General features: G+C 48.4%; 1 protein-coding gene across 1 annotated transcript in view; it reads left to right on the top strand.

Annotated features, from left to right (window-relative positions):
- LOC146252470 (ERC protein 2-like) overlaps positions 1 to 22500 on the top strand; it is a 135315-nt gene that overhangs the window by 81782 nt on the left and 31033 nt on the right. The window contains exons 15-17 of the mRNA XM_084679053.1: positions 10208 to 10355; positions 16185 to 16340; positions 22240 to 22305. Coding sequence (XP_084535179.1) covers positions 10208 to 10355; positions 16185 to 16340; positions 22240 to 22266 — 331 coding nt within the window. The 3' untranslated portion in view covers positions 22267 to 22305. The remainder of the gene's footprint in view (positions 1 to 10207; positions 10356 to 16184; positions 16341 to 22239; positions 22306 to 22500) is intronic.

Raw genomic sequence — 22500 nt, forward strand, 5'->3', positions numbered from 1 at the left:
TCAGCCCTGCTCCTCAGCCCTGTTCCTCAGCCCTGGTCCTCAGCCCTGGTCCTCAGTCCTGGTCCTCAGCCCTGGTCCTCAGCCCTGTTCCTCAGCCCTGGTCCTCAGCCCTGTTCCTCAGCCCTGGTCCTCAGCCCTGTTCCTCAGCCCTGGTCCTCAGCCCTGGTCCTCAGCCCTGTTCCTCAGCCCTAACCTAAAAGAGTAAGAGCTCACCCAACATATACTGTAGAAGACAAACAGCGGATCACATACTTGACATGAAGACAATGAAGGGAGTCAAAGTGAATGTATTGACATACAACACCAATTAGTAGCAAATACTCTGTGGGGAATGTTTATCAATGCTAATATGTGGCATTTCCAAATCAATGGGGGGTTCATGAGGTCATGTCAGTGGTATAGTCGACAGTAGGTTGAGAGATTGTGAAGGTTTGTCTGGCCCTATTGCTCCCTACTACTGACGGAAAATCAACCAGCTCCACTCCAAGGAAAGCTATAATTCAGGGAGAGGCCCAAGCCAAAGAACTGTTTGAAACACACTCACACACACACACAATCACAGTCTGGACTGTAGCACACCACATTAATGGGGTTGTGTAATCGACTGAAAAAGCATTGTGGGAAACAGTGTCTATTGCTGTCCCTGTAGTTCTAAATTCTTTTAAACATGGACTCCCGTTGTCACGGCGATGCTGTCCAGGAAACTGCGGAAATGTGTTTTTGCTGGTGGAGTGACAGTATGTGTGTGTGTATGTCTGTGTGCGTGTGTATCTGTGTGTGTGTGTGTATCTGTGTATGTGTGTGTGTGTGTGTGTGAGTCTGGATCCTCAGAGGGAAGCCAGTGTGGTTGACTCCTACTCGACCGCATGTAGGCTGTGGTTCAGCTGTGGTTGGCCAGGACCCACTTTTGGAACACAGAGAAAATACACTTATGGTGCTCACAGTGCCCCAGCTCTGCATGGCCTGGCTTTTCTGGACCAGTCTGTCATCAGTGTGTGTGTGTGTGTGTGTGTGTGTGTGTGTGTGTGTGTGTGTGTGTGTGTGTGTGTGTGTGTGTGTGTGTGTGTGTGTGTGTGTGTGTGTGCGTGTGTGTGTGTGTGGGAAGCAGTCCTAAACAGTGTGGGTTACTCCTTGCCCCCAATACTTTGAGTTTTTCTGGCCCCGCGCCATGACTGCAAAAGGCATTTTTAGGTAGCAGTCGGCCAAACGAAGAGAGAGAACACGTGTGGAGGACAGGAATGAGAGGGGGAACGGCAAGAGAGGAAAGCCTAGCGGGGTAATTGAAGGGTTGAAGGTAATACTTACTGTAGGCCCAGTGATTGCCATTTCAAAGTGTTTGCATAACCTCCTTGAACTTAATATTTGGCCACACTCTGAAATGAGTACAGGTAAGGAGAGGGAAAGAGTATGATAGAGAGAGAGAAAGAGAGAGAGATGCCCTATCGGCCCTCCGCTGAGTAGCTCATCCCTTTGATGCACAAAAGAAGGGAGGACCGAGGAGAGATGGAGGGATGAGAAAGGAGGAGAGGAGGAAGAGAGGATGGAAGGGGCGGGGATGAGGCCATCCTGTCTTCCTGTGTCTCCTCTCTTTGATGTTGCTGTTGGCAGGGTGACGCCAGCGCTCAGGAACTCAGGACCACTGCTGGACATACCTCTGTATGATGACACCACGGCAGGCTCACACTGGAGGGAGGGAGGGAGAGAGGGAGGGAGTGAGGGGAGAAGGGAGGCAGGGAGGGAGGGAGGGAGGGAGGGAGGGAGGGAGGGAGGGAGGGAGGGAGGGAGGGAGGGAGGGAGGGAGGGAGGGAGGGAGGGAGGGAGGGAGGGAGGGAGGGAGGGAGGGAGGGAGGGAGGGAGGGAGAGAGAGAGAAAGAGAGAGAGAGAGAGGGGGAGGGGGAAGGGGGAGGGAAAAAACGAGACGTGTATCGGAAAAGACAGAACAAAGAAATGGAGAGAGAGACGAGGGGGAGAGAGACGAGGGGGAGAGAGAGACGAGGGGAGAGAGAGACGAGGGGAGAGAGACGAGGGGAGAGAGAGACGAGGGGAGAGAGAGACGAGGGGAGAGAGAGACGAGGGGAGAGAGAGACGAGGGGAGAGAGAGACGAGGGGAGAGAGAGACGAGGGGAGAGAGAGACGAGGGGAGAGAGAGACGTATGGAGAAAAGACGGCAAAAAGAAGAGAGAGCAAGAAGGATGGAGAGTAAAACAGGTGTCACATACTACTGTACATGGAAAACCTTGGATTCAGCCTTGTATTCATCAGTTTTACTCTACTGTATGTACTTCATTGTGACTGTGCCACCTGTGTGTTCCATTGTTGTTTTCAGTCATGATTTGAGGATGCCAACACCAGAAATGAACAAGAATTAAGGGAGAAGATGGGGTGAGAGAGAGACAGAGACAGAGAGAGGGGGGGAGGGGGAGAGCTACCTGAGGGCATGTCAGTGGGTGAGAGTCTGTTTTGGATCCACTGCTCCCAGTGTGGTCCTGTGTGCTCGTGGTGTGTGATATAGACCATGGGAGAGGAGACATGGGGCCTCTTCTCTGGGAGGGGACATAACTCATCCCTCTGTTTATACCTAAGCTGTAGCCCTCTCCTAGCACTCAAGAGCGTGTGTTTCCTAGAGTGTGTGTGTGTGTGTGTGTGTGTGTGTGTGGGGGGGTAATAGTAAGCCTGTGTTACAGTAGTGTTTCTCATACTTGCAGTGACCTTTCACCTTTCTCGGGGATGACAAGGGGCTTTAAACAATCCAGCTGCTCTGTGTCTCTGTCTCTCTGTCTCTATCTGTGTATGAGTGTGTACGTACTAGATTCCGGGGCTCAGACCCTCTCTTTCAGGTGAGATAGAGAACAAACCTGCTGGACATCTTAGGATGGGGTTTAGATGGCGTGTGACCTTGACCATGGACCACAGTCTGTATGACCTTGACCGTGGACCACAGTCTGTGTGACCTGGACTATGGACCATAGTCTCCTGTGCTTGGGGAAGCGCACACAACGCTCTCACGGTTAAACCAAAATGGGAAAAAGCTGTTGGTGACGTCATCATGGTGGGTGTCCTTCGGGTCATCCCCCCCCCCCTTCCCCCCCCCCCCACACACACACATCCATGTTTGTTTATTTAATTCTCTGGCCCTAGAACGGGAAGTATCCCAAACCCGTCCCTTCCTGGGAAGTTGAAGAGACGGTAGAGGTGAGACTTTTCTTGGTCTCTTGCTGCATGTGCGGGCGGGCGCAAAGGTGTGTTTGTATGTGTGTGTGTGTGTGTTCATGTGTGTGCACCGCACTTGGCAGGGGTTTGGGTTTGTGATGTATGCTGTTTATGCTTCTTACTCCTGGACTGACACAGAAGATATGCTGTCCCCAGCGACCGTCTGGCCCTGCTCATCTCCAGGAGTAGTCTCCGTCTCTCTCCATCTCCCCCGGTCCCCGGCTCGCTCTATAAACATTTGGCTACTTCTGACAGATTTGTTGATTTTTGTCCTCTTGTATTTTTTCCCCTCTTGTTGCTGTAAAACTGATACATACTCTTTCAATTAGTCCTCCCTTTCCCCGTCTGAGTGTCGGTGAATGTGTGTGTGTCTGTGTGTGTGTGGGGGGAGGGGGGGGAGTGGGTGGGTTAGGGGTTGGAGTAAGTGGATTGTATATTTTATTAGTGGAGTAAAAACACACACAACCTGGCCTCGTTCTGAGAAAGCCATCTGCTGCCATGGATGTTTCTACATGTACATATGCAGCTCAAGGTTACCATGGAGTCCAAAGTTAGCATTTAGCTCAAGGTTAGCATGTAGCTCAAGGTTATGTAGTCAGAGGTTAGCATGTAGCTCATGGTTAGCCTGTTGCTCATGGTTAACATGTAGTCCAAGGTTAGCATGTTATTCAAGGTTATGTAGTCCAAGATTAGTATTTAGCTCGAGGTTAGCATGCAAGGTTAGCATTTAGTCAAAAGTTAGCAAGTAACTCAAGGTAATCATGTAGCTCAAGGCTACCATTTAGGTCTACTGCAGGGCAGGGCATGTAACATGTATAACTTGTTTATGCCTTAAATCAGGGTAAGTTTCTTTCTTAGCTTTAGAAGAACTAGCTAGCTAATGTGACGCTCCCGTCTGCCACTCTACTTGTTCTTGTCTCGTCAGTGAGAAGCTGGGAGGGTCGTCAAAGTTAATGGGACACACCTGGTCCGGGTCGTGTTCAGGATGAAAGTCTTGGTTCATAATTACCTTGTGCGAGATCTCTCCTTGAAAAATGATGTTCTCACGTGCATTCATTTAGTATTATTGACTTACTAAATGTCGTAACTAGCTTGTGGTCTGCCATATCTCAACGGCCCTGAGCCTGGTTGCTGCACTAGCTAAACATAGTAGCTGCTGTGGCTAGGTATAAGCATAGCCTGTTTGTATGGGAAGCAGTGTAGTGTCTATAAACGCTGTAAAAAAAAAAAGAAAAACGTTTGAGGCAAGCGTGTACAATGTTAGCTTCTACTACAGCTAAATGCGTAGCATGAACAGTGTGCATGAACACAGTTTTCATAGCCTGAACATGAAAGAAGATCTAAAGGTCTTTAGACACAAAAAAACGTTCATTAGAACACAAAGGTCTTAGTTAGAACAGGAAGGATCACTTATCAGAACATGGCATTATAGCTAAGGATGGGTCGTGACTTGGCGTTAGCCTGTTGCACTTCAAAGAGCTAAGTTAGAAGACTGAAACTATGCGTCTTCATTGGCCTGTGTGTGATTTATGCGAGGTAGCAGTTGCCTCTCTGCTCTCCCTTCTTCGGTAGTAAATAACCAGCTCTGGTTCCCCTTCGTAAATATTCCTGTCACTCAACCATGCCCCATTCACATGTCCCCTTCATGGGCTCACCACAGGCCTCCCCTCTGGCACGGCTAATACACAGGGGCCTCAACGCTGCACTGTTACTGCACACACGCACACAAAGACACTCACGTCCATTCATCCTCACATATACACACAGCACAGACACACAAGGTAGGACACACACACGAAAAAATTCCGCGATAAACTTCACCTGAGAACATCGTCGAACATCGTTCTTCACCTGAGCGAACCGATAGGGGACGTTGTGGTAAGCCACATTATTAACTAGGTCTAGTAACGCAGCCCCCCTGCCCCCCCCCCTGGACAGACACTATGGATGGCTCCCATGGGCATCCCAGGGACACATCTGTTTCTGTCAAGCCGACTCTCCACACTCATCATTTCAAGTAAGTCATAACACAAATTATAAACACGTATCACTCAACCGTGACGCCCAGGAATAACAACATGGAGTGCGCTGAGCTGATTTAGGGTTGGCTGGGACTCTTAAATCTTTACCTCCCTCCTTCCCCTCGCTCCCTCTTTCCGTTCCCCTTCTCTTTTCCCTCGTTCCCTAGCCGTCGTCGAACGCAGGTGGCCGGTTCTTTTGTCAAACTCGTAGCCCTATGCCTTCACGTTTTGTTCTTCTTTTTTTCTCACCCTCACCCGCTCTTCAAAGTCTGTGTGAGTGTGTTTGTGTGATGGGGGGTGTCTGCTCCTGACACTGACTTAGGGCTTTCTGATTGGTCACGCAATCTCACATCTGCCCTCTGACATCACGTTGTCTCTGACAGCAGTCCCGCCCTCCTAAGACATCTTCATCAGGCACCTCTCTCTCTCTCCTCCTCTTTCTTCTCCCGTTTTCCTTTCGTTTTCCCCCCCATGGCTCATCTCAGCTCTCGAACCATCTCCTGCCTCTCTCCTTTTTTTCTCCTGCACTTCCCTTCTCCTCACCCCATTTTCTCCATATCCATCCTCGTCTCCTGTTCCACTTTTTCCCTCTTTCTCCATCTCTCCCCTCCTCCTCTCTCCCTTTTGGTCATGTACGTTTGCCATCCATCTCCCACCTCCAGCTCGGAACATCTCTATCTGTCCCAGCAACCATGAACACTCAATTGGAATCACATGTTGCAGGAGAGGGGAGAATTTCAACCCTTATAAATATGTTGTCAGACGAGGTTGGGGTACTTTGAGGCATGTGTGAATGTACAGGCTTGAGCTTTATATCCCAAATTCTAGACATCTCACATCTAATCTAGGTTGTTTCGATCGTGTGTGGGTCTGTGGACGTGCGTGTGTAGGGAGTCAGATGATGGCTGAGCGGTTAGGGAATCGGGCTAGTAATCTGAAGGTTGCCAGTTCGCCTTGGGGGGAATGTCCCTGTACCCACTGTAAGTCGCTCGGGGTAAGAGCATCTGCTAAATGACTAAATGTAAATGTATGTGTGAATGTAAACTATTTGTGTTGATATTCGTGTCATGGACATTTATCCCATCTCAAATCGGTGAGCAGAAAAAATTAAATAGCAATATCAACTTGGCCTTTACCTTTTTAGTGCATTGAGTAGAGAATGATAGAGAATCATTAGGGCTGTCACCCTTTCATTTAGATACAAAATGAAAATAGTGCCTTGTTTGCCCAGAAGATGCCAAAACAAAGGGAGAGAGGAAGGTTCGTACTGGCCAGAGGAACAGGCAGCACAAGATCCAAGCATTCAAGTCATTAGGAGTGTGTGTGTGTGTGTGTGTCTGTGTGTGTTTTGGCACTCTTGTAGATGAAGCGGTCTGCCTTGAGGTGGATTTATGTAGCTGTGAAGCCGCTTGCTGTCCCAGACCAAATGACTGCTCAAATTAGCAGTGATGAAATACTCCTGTGTGATTAAGGTCCTGAAACACAGTAAATAACACTGATCAGGGCTGAACACACACACACGCACACACACACCTACACACACATGCAGACACACACGGTCTCCTTCCCTCTCTAACAAACACGCTCAAACAGACATACATGCACATGCAGAAACAGACACACACACACACTCATCAAGCCCTGCTACAGGATGTGGTAGACTTTTATAGGCTGGATAATCAAAATAATGCCCCTTTTATGGTTTTAGGAAGACATCTCTCAGCACCAGGAGCCCCCAGTATCTTGTAGTGGGTGCACACACACAAACACACACACGCACACACACACACACACACACACACACACACACACACACACACACACACACACACACACACACACACACATACACAAACACACACACACACACACACACACACACACACACACACAGGGAGACTCCACCAGGGCCTGGGCCCAGGGTATTCATTAAAGAAACTGGAAGTGGTTTGTCTTTCACTGAAGCATAGCAGCCATTTTGGAGCAGAGTGTAATCCAGTCTGGACAGAGGCCCTGAGAGTTTGACCATACATTCTGATCTGCAAGCCAACCTCTGACAAGTCACTGTTTATACTCTATAGAGGGGTTCAATGTGGGGGGCATTTTTGTGAATGGGATGTTCATTAGACAGCTCCGAGGTGGCCTCGGAGGATGCACTCGGCCCAGAACAGTCTCCCCTTTAAGACTGCTTCACCTCACCTTTAACCCTGATCATTCCCACCATCGCCTTGACTACTGGGAGAGTGATTACTCCTCCCTTGTCTATTTATTCTCCAAAAGCAACCTTTCTCTTTTCCATCCTCTACCATCCTTCAAACAGGAACAGGAATGTCATGTTGTGAATACTATTCCTTCTAATGCTACAAAAAAAAAAAAAAAGGTTTTGAGTTTAAACAAATGCTAATTCACACAGTTACGTCCTGTCGTTGATCAGCGAAGGAGACCAGGCTCTGCCACTAGATCACACGATGTGCCTGCTTGGGTGTGAACTGGTTCCAAGATGGCCGCCATGTCCTCGGTGTTCTGCTGTTGATCGGCCGAGTGTTTATTAACATTAACGCATGGCGCTGCATTCCATGCCCTTATACGCCCAGGGACAGGAACAAGAGCGACGTCACACGTCGGCTCTATTTAGCCTAGCCAATGATAAAGTAATGTACACAAGCTAACTGCTAGCACCACTCTACAGTATAGGCTTGGAGCCTGTATCTGTGGCTCGTTGGATGCAGAGCTGTATCTATAATTTGGACTCTTCCTTGTTACTGAAACCAACATCTCTGCCATGGGACTGCACATTCACACATTCTCACCTGTCTAAATACATATATATATGTATATGTTTAGAGATTGTGTGAAATGTAAAAGCATAAATCACGGCTGTGATTTTTATTTTAAATTTATTTTACAGTAAAGGAGTGTCTTGTTACTGAATTGTTCCAGTGTTTTATCTTTGACTGAGTATGCATCAGGTCAGACAGAGTGCTCTCTCTCTCTCTTTCTGTCTCTGTCTTTCTCTCTCTCTCTCTTTCTCTCTCTCTCTTTCTCTGTCTTTCTTTCTCTCTCTGTCTTTCTCTCTCTCTAGCAGGTACCTCTAATGCACTTCCACTGGTTTAGGTCTCCTGTGTTTGTACAGTGTGTCTGTGTGTGCACAGTTGTGCGAATGTGCATGTGTGTGAGGGTGTGTATGTGTGTGTGTGTTCCCCCCTGGTTCCCCTACAGCAGCATTAAAAGGAATAACAGGAGAGGTGTGGGGAGACGAGGCGTGTCACCCTGGACCAGTGCTGTGATTAATGGTGTGATTAAGGGCTCCGATCCACGTCAGCACACACACACACACACGTGTACACACACACACACACAGGCACACACACAGAGGCTATTAATGGGCCCTGAATGGGAGAATCCAGATGCAGTCCTTAGATAATTGTACTGAAAACACAGATCGTGGAATTCCAAGCCATCCAGTCTTTATTCTGAGTGAGGGTGTTTATTTTCAGAATAGTTATTTCTACCGGGACTTAAATCATGGAATGAAAACACAAGGCCTGCACTCGAATGAAGGACGATTTTTAATTGAGCTCCAATTCCATGTTGAATGCCCCCCACCCTCTTCTGCACACACACACGTGCACACACTCTTAACTTTACCTACCAGCGCAGGTCAAACGCACTCTCCTAATTTCAAATGCTGGTCCACAGTCTGGATTGAACTGTTGTAATGTTTCCACGCCACAAATACCCAGACACTACGCACTGTGGACAGCACCGACAGGGGAACCAGGAAGGTGTGCAGCTCAGAGAACATGGCTGGCTTGGTGGTCAGATAGATGGACTTCTCTTTAAAGCATCAAAGTGGGAGATGTCGTAGAGGCAGCCCAGCCAGCCAGGCAGGCGTGACGTTCTTCCCAGGATGCCACAGCACAATCCCCACTGCTTCACTGTCCTCCCTCTGTCTACACTTAGAAGCATTCAGATCCTCTGTCCTCTATCTGCTTGGCTGCCGGTCTGTCTGTTTGCTGGAAGACGTTGTGCTCTCCCAGTGTGTGTGTGTGTGTGTGAGTGTGTGTGAGTGTGTGTGAGAGAGTGTGTGTGTGTGTGTGTGTGTGTGTGTGTGTGAGTTATGACTTCCTGCACCGTGACAAAAATGGGAACAATGATTCAAACCCCCAAATTACAGGATGGCCCCTTAGTTAGTTCCTCCTAATTGTGTGAACACAAAATAGTTTAAAGGCTCATAGCCAGGGGGGAGTGGGAGACGAGTGCGTGTGTGTGTGTGTGTGTGTGTGTGTGTGTGTGTGTCTGGTGTGTCTATCTATGCACATGTGTGCTTTTGCAACTTTGTGGCTGTGCGTCTATCGTGTGTCAGCGTCCTGTGTTTACTCAAGTTTGAAGTTTGTCAGCGTCTCTGTTTATGTTTGTGTGTGTCCTTGAGTATATATTTGTCTGTGTGTTTGTGTGTGGGCGTGTGTGTAAGCGTGAGTGTGTGTGAAATATCCTCTCAGTATGTTAACCCTGCACCTGTGAACCGGACCCCCTGTAGTTTTCAGACCACTTAGAAAAACAAACGGTGACAGAAGAACGATGTCACTTCCTCAATTACTTCCTATTACACTTGTGCTCCATCAGTGGCTTTGGTTGGGGTACGCAAATGCTGCACTTAGCAAACCACTTCAAACATCTCTGCTGTGTCTCAGCCATGCCCTGGGTTTCTGTGGGAGTGGCTCCACAGCGTGTAGGTGTGCGTTTACACTGGGCTAGGCCTTCATCTGTTTTCGACTTCCTGTCTCATTTTAAAATTGTATTTATTAAACATTCTTTTACTGTTTTCTTTTCTTTTTGGGGGGAAATGGGTGCTTATCATGCGTCATTTTGGGGTCTTAAATTCTCCTTAATTCTGTAAAGAGCAACATTGACCTTTTAATATCCTAACGTGTGCCCTCCACTCTGCTCTCTTCATGACCTCTCCTCCCCTCCAGACAGCAGGCTCTGCTTGCAGCCATCAGTGAGAAGGACGCCAACATCGCCCTACTGGAGCTCTCTGCCTCCAAAAGGAAGAAAGCTCCGGATGAGGTGATGGCCCTGAAGAGAGAGAAGGACAGACTCATGCACCAGCTCAAACAACAGGTAGCCTGCATTACACCCCCCGCCTCAGACACACATCCAGGAATACACTCACACACTCACACACTCACACACACACACATATTCACACACACACACACACACACATACTCGCACACACAGTCATTTCAGATCTAGAGACCAGGACAGGAACCAATCCTTTACTGTGACAGGTTAAACTGACGTTCTTAGACTCTAAGTCACTCGACTAGACACACATCTGCATGTGACTGTGCAATCAGTTGCAGTGACTCAGTAACCCGGCACACACACACACACACACACATCCTGAGTACCCACCAGCTTTACAGGTTGCAATCAACCATTGGAAGCAATCAAGAACTCTTTTATGATGTCATTAAGATCTTCTGTAAATCACCATCCTTTGGTATTCATGGCAATATGACACACACACATGCACACATTCCTGTTGTCTCTTGCTGTACATTGTATGACCCCTGGGTGATAAATGGAGGTATGCCGGTTATTAGGGCTAGGTCAAACCACATCAATGACTGTCCTGGCCTGGATGCTAACGCTAACGAGCTAGCAGCAGGGCGCCCGCTGAGTAAAGGGAGGCTTCTGGGAAACGTCTCGGGTTTAAAAGTCAACAGATGCGACCGAGTGTGTTTGTATCCCGGCGAGAGTCTGTGTGTGTTTTGTGCGCGTCGGAGTATGCTTGTGACTCGTAAACAGTAAACAGCTCCCGGGGAGTGTGCTAGGAGCAACTGAGAGGAAGGCCCATTATCTGTTTATCGCCACGGGATGAGTCATGTTTTCCCGTTGGGTAACCAGCGGTTACAGTACACCTGGCGATCATGTGACGAGGCCTGATTACTGTGGTGTTCCCTGAGGGCCGACGGGAGTAGAGGAGGAGAAATGATAGAAGGGGGGGGGGGGGAGATGGAAAGAAGAGAGAAAGAAGAGAGGAGACAGTAGGAGATAAGAATAGAGGATAGGAGGGGAGAAGATAACAAAAGAGAAGGGAGGAGAAAAAATGGTAAGGGAGCAGATGGAAGGGGATGGAAGAGGAGAATAGATGAGAAGAGGAGAGGAAAGAACCGCACATTGACAAAATACAGGAACCCACACATTAAGAGACAGATGTTTAACTTGTTTCCCACATTCTTTTGGTGTCCTTGACTACTTTTCTAACCTTTCCTGGCACCGTGCACAGGGTTTCCCAGAGAGTCCTGCAGGGCATCCACATACACTGCATTACTTCAGAGTCAAAGTTCGTTGTCATTAACAGATCACTAACAAACACTAAAGGCTTTGACTTTGAAGCCTGCAGGTTCCTAATGTTTCTAAAGATATCGGTCAGCGACAAGCTGTACTTCCTCACTGGCCCTGGTCGACACTGGGTCGACACTTTGCTACTTTCAGTAGCCTTACAGGTCACAAAGGTTAATGTCGTGGCAAAGGTTGGCAATGGACTACATACATCCCCCCTCCCCCCCCTCTCTACGCACGGCGCCACCCAACACACACACATCCATTTTCTTCCCCTCATGACCCAGTGACACACATATCAGAGAGTATATGTCACCTTCCCAAGCTCTGAGCTGGCCAATGGAGGAAGGAAGCTAACCAGGAAATGCCTAGGAATTATGGGACTCGGAGTCTCCGAGGGGAAAACTGATCTAGGGACAGCAGATAGATTTACAGATAGCGGTGCCCTGTCTGACCTACCCACTTCAGACAATCCGTAAAGTGTGTGTGTCTGGGTGTGAGTGTTTGTGTGTGTGAGTGTTTGTGTGTGTTTCTACTTATGTGGGTTTGTTTAAGGCAAACTTATTAGGCCAAACCGTGCCACTGCATTTCTGTTTGCAATGTTGGCCTGGAGACAATTATGCAGTGAAATCTCGGAAGGCCATCTCTCTCTCACACACACATACATTCATATACACACACATACTTGCACACACACACGCATACATGCACACATACTCACACTCGCTCCACAGGCTAACTCCTAGGCTTCCCGGGGTGAGAGACAGAATAAATCTGTCTACATATCTACATATGGGGATTCTTTGAGGGCTCCTCTCGTCCTGATGGATGTCCGTTGATCTGTGGTTCTTTGAAGCTCCATAAAGATGGATTTGTACTTCTCAGAGGTGTGTCTGTTCGCTCACCTTCTGTCTCTGTTTCTCCCTTGTATCCCCCCCCCCCCCCCGTTCTCTCTCTCTTGTACTCTTTCATACAAACACACACACACACACAAACTCCCACACTCAGACACAAATCCGTTTCACCAGCTGGAAAGATGGATTTGGAATTTGCACAGACGTGCCACTGTGAGAGAGTCTCATGTAAAACTATCTGTCTGACAGGGCAGGGTCAATGTGCTGCAGGCGCAGGCATTACACTATGATACCTACAATATGAGCACACCCACACCTACACACACACACACCTACACACACACACCTACACACAAGCACACACACTGCTGGCCGTGTGGTCCACAGTGTATCAAAGTATTGGCATACTTCCTGTAGAAGTCCTGCTGCTTGTTTGTGTAAGCCCTGTGTCTGTTCTTCTCACTAAAGCTGCGTGTGTGTGTGTGTGAGAGAGAGAGAGTGAGAGAGAGAGAGAGAGAGAGAGAGACAGAGAGAGAGACAGAGAGAGAGAGAGAGAGAGAGAGAGAGAGAGAGAGAGAAAGAGAGAGAGAGAGACAGAGAGAGAGAGAGAGAGAGAGACAGAGAGAGAGACAGAGAGAGAGAGAGAAAGAGAGAGAGAGAGAGAGAGACAGAGAGAGAGAGAGAGAGACAGAGAGAGAGAGAGACAGAGAGAGAGAGAGAGAGAGACAGAGAGAGAGAGAGACAGAGAGAGAGAGAAAGAGAGAGAGACAGAGAGAGAGAGAGAGAGAGAGAGAGAGAGAGAGAGTGAGTGTGAGTGTATGTGTGTATATACTGTACGTGTGGGTAAATATGGGAATGCCCTGATTGCAGAATGCCTGTGATTTGACGAAGGTTTAGATTGAGGTTTTGGATGCAGCTGTGACCACGACTGTAGGATGTTCCATGGTGGTGTAACGTCATCAGACCCCCGTCCCCTCCCCTCCCAGCAGACTCTAACACCTGTGTGGAGCCCTGCCGTTGGGTCTCCAGGCAGGGCTGGAGGCCATTACTGCGCCGTTTACGCCACACAACTGCTAATTAAGACTAATGACACGCACACATTCCACCGTGCGCACACACACATTCCACACACCGAGGAAGATGGACAAGATGGGATAATCGCGTGTGTTTGCGAGGGGAGTTGACACTTGTATGTATGTGTGTGTGTGTGTGTGTGTGTGTTTACGACGGTGTGTGTGTGTGGTGTGTGAGTGTGTGTGTTTGTGTTTACAATGGTGTGTGTGTGTGTGTGTATGTGTTTACGACGGTGTGTGTGTGTGTGTGTATGTATGTGTGTGTGTGTGTGTGAGTGTGTATGTGTGTGTGTGTGTGTTTACGACGGTGTGTGTGTGTGTGTGTGATGGTGTGGCCACACACCGGGTCTCTCCCAGCAGTCGTTCATCACTTCCCTCATCTGTGCTTGTGACTCAGGTCATTAACTCTCCAAACAGTCCGCTCACCACACACTGAGTGGGGCCTTCGGTCCTCGCACCGCCTTGTATGGACGTTCTCCACAACGCCCCTACACCCTCCTATTGGTGGAATGCAATCAATGCTGCTTTACCCTGCGTGTGAGTGTGTGTGCTGGTGAATGGCTGCTGAAGGTGTTCACTTCTACACAAGGTGTTGTGTTGACCCTGGGTCCAGCTCTGCAATTAGTCTGGTCTCCATCGCCATAACAACAGGTGTGGTGTCTGGGGCCTGCCCTGTAAGCAGCGCCCTGCCCAGTCTCACCTGAACGACACCTGAGGTTACGGAGGGCAGTCTCTTCCCCTCCTCTGATCTCCCTAATGACTGGTCTCGCCTCTGTGCCACCCAGCACCTCCCTCAACAATGTGTGTGTGTGTGAGTGTGCGTTTGGATGTGTGTGTGTGCGTTTGTAGAATGTATGTGTGGATTTTCTAGTGTGTGTGTATGTAGGTATACTGTAGACGTGTGTGTGTGTGTGTGTGTGTGTGTCAGATGTGTCTGTCTCTCCATTCCTCCGGAGCTCCTCTCCAGCTGTGTCTAGCTGCTGTTCTCTGATCCTCTCGTCTGATCCTGACTGCTTCCTCTGTGGTTCCTCCACACCTCCTTATCTCTGCTGTGGCCTGGAGGGTTTCCCCTCAGCTCACCTCACCTGAGCCCGGACGACAGACAGCAGAGCTGTCCCGATCGGCACACACAATCCAAGTGCACAGGAGAAATCATTGTGTGGACTTGCGTATTTGTGAGCTATTCCCTTAACCTTCTCCTCTGCTCCCCTCTACTCCTCTCTTCTCCTCCTCTCTTCTTCTCCTCCTCCTCCTCCTCTCTTCTCCTCCTCCTCTCTTCTCCTCCTCCTCTCTTCTCTTCCTCCCTCTTCTCTCCTGGCTGTGGCTGTGTGTGGAGCCTGAGGGTGTATACCTGTGTCGGAGGAGCCGCTAAACTCTTCTCAAACACGTCTGTCAGCCTCTCTCTCCCTCCCTCTCTCTCTCTCCCTCTCTCCCTCTCCCTCTCTCTCTCTCCCTCTTTCTCTCTCTCTCTCTCTCTCTCTTTACCTTCCACCGCTCCTTTTATTGATGTGTCTGTATCTCCTTCCACTGCCAGCATCCATCTTTCCTTCCCATGGCCAGACTGTGAGTGAGGTGCTGGCTGTCAGTTCACGGGCTAGCAGGGCTAAGCTAGCAGGGCTAGAAGGGCTAGGCTAGCAGGGCTAGGCTAGCAGGGCTAGCAGGGCTAGCAGGGCTAAGCTAGCAGGGCTAGGCTAGCAGGGCTAGGCTAGTAGGGCTAGGCTAGCAGGGCTAGCAGGGCTAGCCTCAGTGTTATCTCCCACATCAACTACAGTGTGTTCAGGGACACGTCCCGTCTCACATGCGCACAAGCCCACCTCCATGCCAAAGCATATTTCTGTGTAATTGTAATCAATGATCAAGAAAATTACTGCAATCCATCAGCCAGAAACTCCCCCCTCTCCTGAACCCCAAGCTATGCGGTATGAAGATGAATAACTGTTCCCCCTGTGTCAGGATTGATCTAATCCAATTATAAATTCATCTCCAATATGGATGTCATCTGACAGAATTACGATATTTTCATTAGGTGCTCCAGCTCTACTCAATTTATGGCCTGTCATAAGTCATTACAGATACATACAAATAGTGCAAAAAAAGAAGAAAAGAAAAAAAAATGTGCGTTCCCAACCGGTCCTGGAATAGATCTGATTCATCTGTGCTCGGCCTGAGCTCTTGGTGGTACAGACCACACGTGTTTGGGGAGAGAGACAGTGATGTGGTACTGGAGAGGTGACCTGAGAGAGACAGTGATGTGGTACTGGAGAGGTGACCTGAGAGAGACAGTGATGTGGTACTGGAGAGGTGACCTGAGAGAGACAGTGATGTGGTACTGGAGAGGTGACCTGAGAGAGACAGTGATGTGGTACTGGAGAGGTGACCTGAGAGAGACAGTGATGTGGTACTGGAGAGGTGACCTGAGAGAGACAGTGATGTGGTACTGGAGAGGTGACCTGAGAGAGACAGTGATGTGGTACTGGAGAGGTGACCTGAGTCTCTGTCTGGGATTGACTGGACCAATATGGCTCTAAGACATCAGGGAGTTTATTTTGTATTTTTTTCTAACGACTATTTCTCCAGCCTCATACTATACACAGGCCTTGTAATGTGCTGGCTGTACAGCACTGCTCTGCAGGTTTGATGACATGAAACGTTTTTGTGTTTGTTTGTCGTAGACTCAGAGCCGGATGAAGCTGATTTCAGACAACTACTCTGAAGAGCACCTCCACCCTCATCATCCTCACCACCCTCACCCAGCACACGCCCACCACCGCAGCCCCCCGCGGGGACCGCCCCCTCCTCACGCCAACCACCGCCCCCCCGCAGAGCAGGTGAGCACACACACTCTTGCACACTCACACAGACACACACATATCGACGGACACCCACAGCAACATGCACGCATATAAATACACAAACTCACACACACAGACAGACACACACATAAACACAGACACACACACACAGGCCCACACACGCGCGCGGCAGTGCCATCCGTTGACACAATGCTCGTCATGTGTTTGCTTCTGCTCCGCTCTCTGCTAAGTGAAGAGCTTTGTCTGAACTGACTCAATTACACAACCTTCATCCCATGAGCCAGTCACTTGTGGTCTGCCCATCATCACAGAAATCCCCCCCGTCTCTCTCTCTCTCTCTCTCTCTCTCTCTCTCTCTCTCTCTTCTCTCTCTCTTTCTCTCTCTCTCTCTCTCTCTCTCTCTCTCTCTCTCTGTCTCTCTCTCTCTCTCTCTCTCTCTCTCTCTCTCTCTCTCTCTCTCTCTGTCTCTCTCTCTCTTTATCTCTCTCTCTCTCTTCTCTTCAACCTCATCTGCCCATCCTTCCATCCTGCCAACAGTGAGTCATTTATGTAATTTAGATAAGCAGCCTAAGGGGGAAATCTGCCAAATGAATATTTTTGATTTGTAGATAAAATTACTGTATACTGTGTACTGTGTGTGCACACACACACACACACCTCCTGACAGTATCATATCCAACTTTCCCTCAGGACTAACTTAATGTGTCTCTGTTTGAAGACAGCTGAAGGAACATGCAGTTGTTGTTATAAAGATAAGAGTGTGTGTGTGTGCGTGTGCGCGCACATGGGTGTGTTCTATGTGTATGTGTGATAGTGTGTATTACATGTGTGTGTAACTGTGTGCAATACAGCCAGCTGCAGGGGCTGTCAGGTGTGCTGGCTGGATCACTCTCCACTCATACCTCAGTTCTGCCCAGTGGCTTATCACTCCCTCCCCTTGAGGGTGTGGGGTTGGTTTAGATGCAGTTAGTATATGTGAAGCCCTTTGTGACACTGCTTGTAAAATGGCTATAAAAACCACGTATGATTTGATATCAGTGCTCTGGCTTGCTAATAATCAGCTTCTCCATCTACCAGCTAACCCCTGAGAGAGGAGGACCTTCAGGTCAACCAGGGATGTGTTCGGTTCCCTCCGCCCCTCTCTGAATGTCTTATCTGAGATATCCAATATGGTGGAAGAGATGATGCTGTCAAAGCTCTGTCTTGTAAAAGACAAACTGCTTCTTGGCTCCTCCCACTGGAACAGTGATTGGAGGTGCACCTCTGGGGATTCTGTGATCTCCAACCTTCTCCACCTGCTTGGACGGCCCCTGCTTGTGTGTCTGTGCTCTCATCAGCCCACTATTGTTCTCCACGTACTGCTGGATAAGGGGAATTCCTCACTGTGGAGACAGTGTCTGTATGTGTGTTTGTGTATGTATATAAATAGTGTGCACTCTGTGCTTGTGCACGTGTGTGTTGTGGGTTGACACGGGGGGATTTCCACCTGGCGGGAGGCTGGAATCACTGTGTCTGTTCGCTCTGAGACGCACCATGACATGTTTGAAGCCATTCCATGATGCTGTGAGTGGAACGGCAACACGTGATGAAACACATGATGAAACACATGGAGATCCCCCTGTGCTGGGGGAGCCCTCTCACCTGCACACACACACACACACACACACACACACCTTCACACACACACCTTCACACACCTGCACACACACACACACACCTGCACACACACACACACACACCTTCACACACCAAGCACACACACACACACACCCAGCACACACACACCCAGCACACACCTGCATACACACACACACACCTTCACACACCTCCACACACACCAAGCACACACACACACACACACCCAGCACACACCTGCACACACATCTGCACACAGTCACACAACACACACAGTCACACATGCAAACACACACACCACCATCGCCACCACGCTGGCTGTTAAACCTGTGAGCGGTAGTATGTGGACTGTATGGGGGTTTTATTAGCCTCAGAGAGGTCTAGTCACACAGGTGACGCCTGTGAAAAGATTCTTTACCCATGAGTCAGTTCTGCCTGGGAGGGGTGATTGGCAGGTGAGCTAAAAGCACAATCTACTCCAACATTGTGCTGTTTTTTGCTTTTAGTGCTGCAGAAGGATGTTGATATATCTGATTCTAGTCTTGGCACACACGATCCGTGTTTTTGTTAGGTTAGTAGTAGTAGATAGGTAGTGTAGCAGCCTTGCTAGTACACCATGTGCAAATTCAGGCCAGGTACTTCCTGATAACACTGCAGAAAATATCCGTGTTGATTGGACTAGAGATTGGTTTTGAAAGACCTGCGTTTGGATGTTCAGTCTCGGAGTGCCCCTTTCAAAGATGACTTTACACGGCCAATTCAATTCAACGCAGGTTTAATACTGTGTCGCTCCGCTTGAATTCACACATAAATGTCCCTCCTTCGATAGGATCGCCCTGCTCTGGTGACAGACTTTTACTCTGTCGACATGAGGCAGTCTACAGGCTTCATCCTGGTCTGGATTAGAGCGAAAAAACCATGAAAGTATGATTACGACTGCTGGGAAATCTTGTTACCCACTCAGAGAATAACAAAATAACTCATAAATCCTGCCTCCGATGGCTGGAAATGCCCTCCTTAAACCTGAATCTTTACTGTACGTCTGTAAAACAGGCCTGTAACAGCTCACTATATGTGGCTGCATGTGAAATAGAAAGCTGGTTTAAGGACCAGGCTGAAACAGCTGCAGTTCTAGGGACAGCTGTATAAGTAGCCTGGCAGAATGTTTGTAAGACGGCATGTTTGTGCATATGTGTTTGGACCAGACTCTATTAGGAAGTCTAGACCAGCCAGGTCTGCGGTTTACAACAGGGAGGAAAGGATTGAGTGTTTATGTGTTTGTGTGTGTGTGCGTGTGCATTTTGGTTGAAGACAGTTGATTTTGACACTATGCCGTGCATCATCATGCTACTTTGCCACACAGGATTACGCACATGCACACACACACTTTAGGGACCCTGTCCTGACCTCTGGTAAACTTCCACACAAGGTCAAATGTCAAATATGAAGAAAAGTTGAGAGCTGATTGGTTGACCAACGCAGCTGGGAATTATGTGTGTTTGTTGTTTCTTTCAGGAGTGTGTTTGATGAACGAGAGGACAAAAGTGAGAATATAAAGAGACTGTGGGTTTGTGTGTGTGTGTGTGTGCATAAGTGTGTGTGTGAGTATGTATGTATGTGTGTCTGTGTGTGTGTGTGGGGGGGGGGGGTAGGTCAGGGCAGGGTCCCTGAGGTGAGACTGTTTTTCCTCCAAACATGGCGCCTCACATTTGCTTTTATCTCCCTCTTTTATCTGGACGTGATTCATTACTCTATTTGTTTTTCTTTACCACCTCTCTTTCTCCAATCCCCCCTGTTCCACCATCCCTCTCCTGTCCCCTCTCCTTCCCCTCTACCCCTCCATCCTGCATTGTACACTCAGCCCTCCCTTCTATCCACCCCCCTTCCCTCCACCCCCCTTCCCTCCACCCCCCTTCCCTCCACCCCCCTTCCCCAAACTCTTTCTACTCCTCCTTTCCTCCTCCACTGTGTTCCCGCTCTTTTTGTCTCCTACCTCCTACTGTTATCTCTCCTACCTCCTCCCCTCTCCCTTCCATTCTCTCCTCCTCTCCTCTCCTCTCCTACCTCCTCCCCTCTCCCTTCCATTCTCTCCTCCTCTCCTCTCCTCTTCTTCCTCCTCCCCTCTCCCTTCCAATCTCTCCTCCTCTCCTACCTCCTCCCCTCTCCCTTCCATTCTCTCCTCCTCTCCTCTCCTCTTCTTCCTCCTCCCCTCTCCCTTCCAATCTCTCCTCCTCTCCTCTCCTACCTCCTCCCCTCTCCCTTCCATTCTCTCCTCCTCTCCTCTCCTCTTCTTCCTCCTCCCCTCTCCCTTCCAATCTCTCCTCCTCTCCTCCCCTCTCCCTTCCATTCTCTCCTCCGCTACGGCTCCTCCGCTCACTCTCCCAGAGTTTAGATTGTGGCCAACAGTGCCGTGTAGCAGTCGTTCCACTGAGAGAGTGATTGATGATGATGATGATGAAGAGGCTCCGGTCACACACCCTTGAGACCACGATGCCTTCCAAGCCTGTCAGAGCCAGAGATATGCTCAAAGCCATTACAAACATAGCGGTAACCGCACACGCATAAAGTTACACACACACCAGGCCACTCTCTGTTCCTGAGAATACCTAGAAAACGTCTGTGCAAAGAAGAGTTCGGTTCAACTTTGAAGAACTGAAAAACACATGTACACACAAACACATGAAGACCTTCACACATTTTTGGTTGTTTTGTCATTATGCAGTCTAACACGCCGATTGGTTCCTGCTTGATGATTCAAACAGTTCTTCTCGCTTACTGGCTCTGACTTTAAAGGGGCAGGAGACATGAGGGGAAATCTGACCAGACAACGTAAGGAACCAATTTGACCTTGTTGAGATACAGCCCAGGCCTGTCTCCTGTGCTGGGCCTGTTCAGATTGACATGCATGTTGTGTTCATGTTGTTCTCATTTAGTCAATACCGTTACCATAGACTTGGCTTCAGTCCTTTTTAAGGAAATAGAAAACAGTCATAAAATGTTTATCAGAGTTAGAATTACAAGGCCATTCTCTTGGTCTGCTGTTCTTTTTTCTGCCTCTTCGACTGCCTGATTCAGCTTTATGAGAAGTAGCACATGGTATTTAGCCTGGCTGCTTTTGGGTATGTGTGTGTGTGTGTGTGTGTGTGTGTTGGTAGCCTGGCAGCGTTAGAAGTCCGGGGCCTGGCTGTGTTTACTTGGACTGCCACAGCTGCTCAATGGAGCTAGCTTTTTACATTTAGCATAGCGTACCCTATTAGCGTTCATTGTATCTGTTGCTTAGCCTTAGTTTGACTGAATTCACTAAGCCTGTCATTGCCACTCATTGGGGCTAGCTGCTGTGGACTACAGCCAAGCCTTAGTGCAGCATAACGCATGATGGCATCCTGCTAGTTGTAGCCAGGATCATTACTTTACTGTCTATGTAGCTTAGCATAGTTTAACCAAGTTTATCTTACCTCAGCATAGCTTAGCTTAGCACTGGCCTGACTGGACAGTTGGCAGCATGTGACCTATGTAGTCTCTCTAGATTAGCATCACCATTCCCAGGGCCCTGTCTGGCATGTCTCAACCGTAAGAACAAACCTGGCGTGATTGATTACCAGCTCCTGACGGAACGAAACAAGAGGAAACAACATCCCTTGATATCATAAACATCTTTTCTGGATAAGTAAAAGGGGGTAGTTTTGATTAAAACTCACGGGGGTTAAGCCTTGAGAGAAACAAAAGATAGAAGATTAGCCATGAACTTGGCAGAGAGACAGTTGACTGGGTGTATGGTCTGTTTCATACACAAGGGTTTCATAAGGCCTTCTATTTCCTCTGTTGGCTCTCTCTGAAAATACCCTCACTTGTTTTGTTAGTAGAGTGAGATAATACCATTGGACACTCCTAAATAAATGTTTTAAATCAAATTGTATTCATCTTGATTTGTGTACACCCCAGATGTTATTTAAAGGAAGATATTCCACCTGTTATTTGCAGAGATGGGAAGTAGCAAACGTTTTTTTTTTTTTTGAAATTAGCTTCTTTTTTTTTTTTTTTCAAAACTGATGATTCAAAGTGAGATAATCAGCGAAATTATCAGTATCTATATCAGTAGCTATAATGTCTATAGTGTCTTTGTATTAATGTATATTTTATGATTTGAGCCATACTTCTTTACTTTAACTTCAGTGAAAAAGTGTTGTCAGCAAGCTTCAACTTTTTCAACATGAGTATCAGACGCTAAATGAATGCTTTATGAAGTGCACAACTAACGGACTATCATTCTCTCCCCTAGGATGACGAAGAAGGCATATGGGCATGACCGCCGTCACCACGGCAACAACAACTTCAACTCTGAAGGGTGAGTGTCCTTCTCGCCATAGTACGGTATGTTCACCACCACATGGCAGTTCAACCCTAGCTAGGTGCTCAGGAGCTAGGATTGGACCTCTGACAGGAAGTACTAAATGAGGCAACCGAAAGTGATTGGCTGTTAGAAAGCCCATCCATAAAGCCACCGTTTCTTCTCCGGTGTTCCACCTTGACCACTGCACCT

Source organism: Hypomesus nipponensis, chromosome 18 (genome assembly GCF_054491055.1).
Source record: "Hypomesus nipponensis isolate SF chromosome 18, ASM5449105v1, whole genome shotgun sequence".
NCBI lineage: Eukaryota > Metazoa > Chordata > Actinopteri > Osmeriformes > Osmeridae > Hypomesus > Hypomesus nipponensis.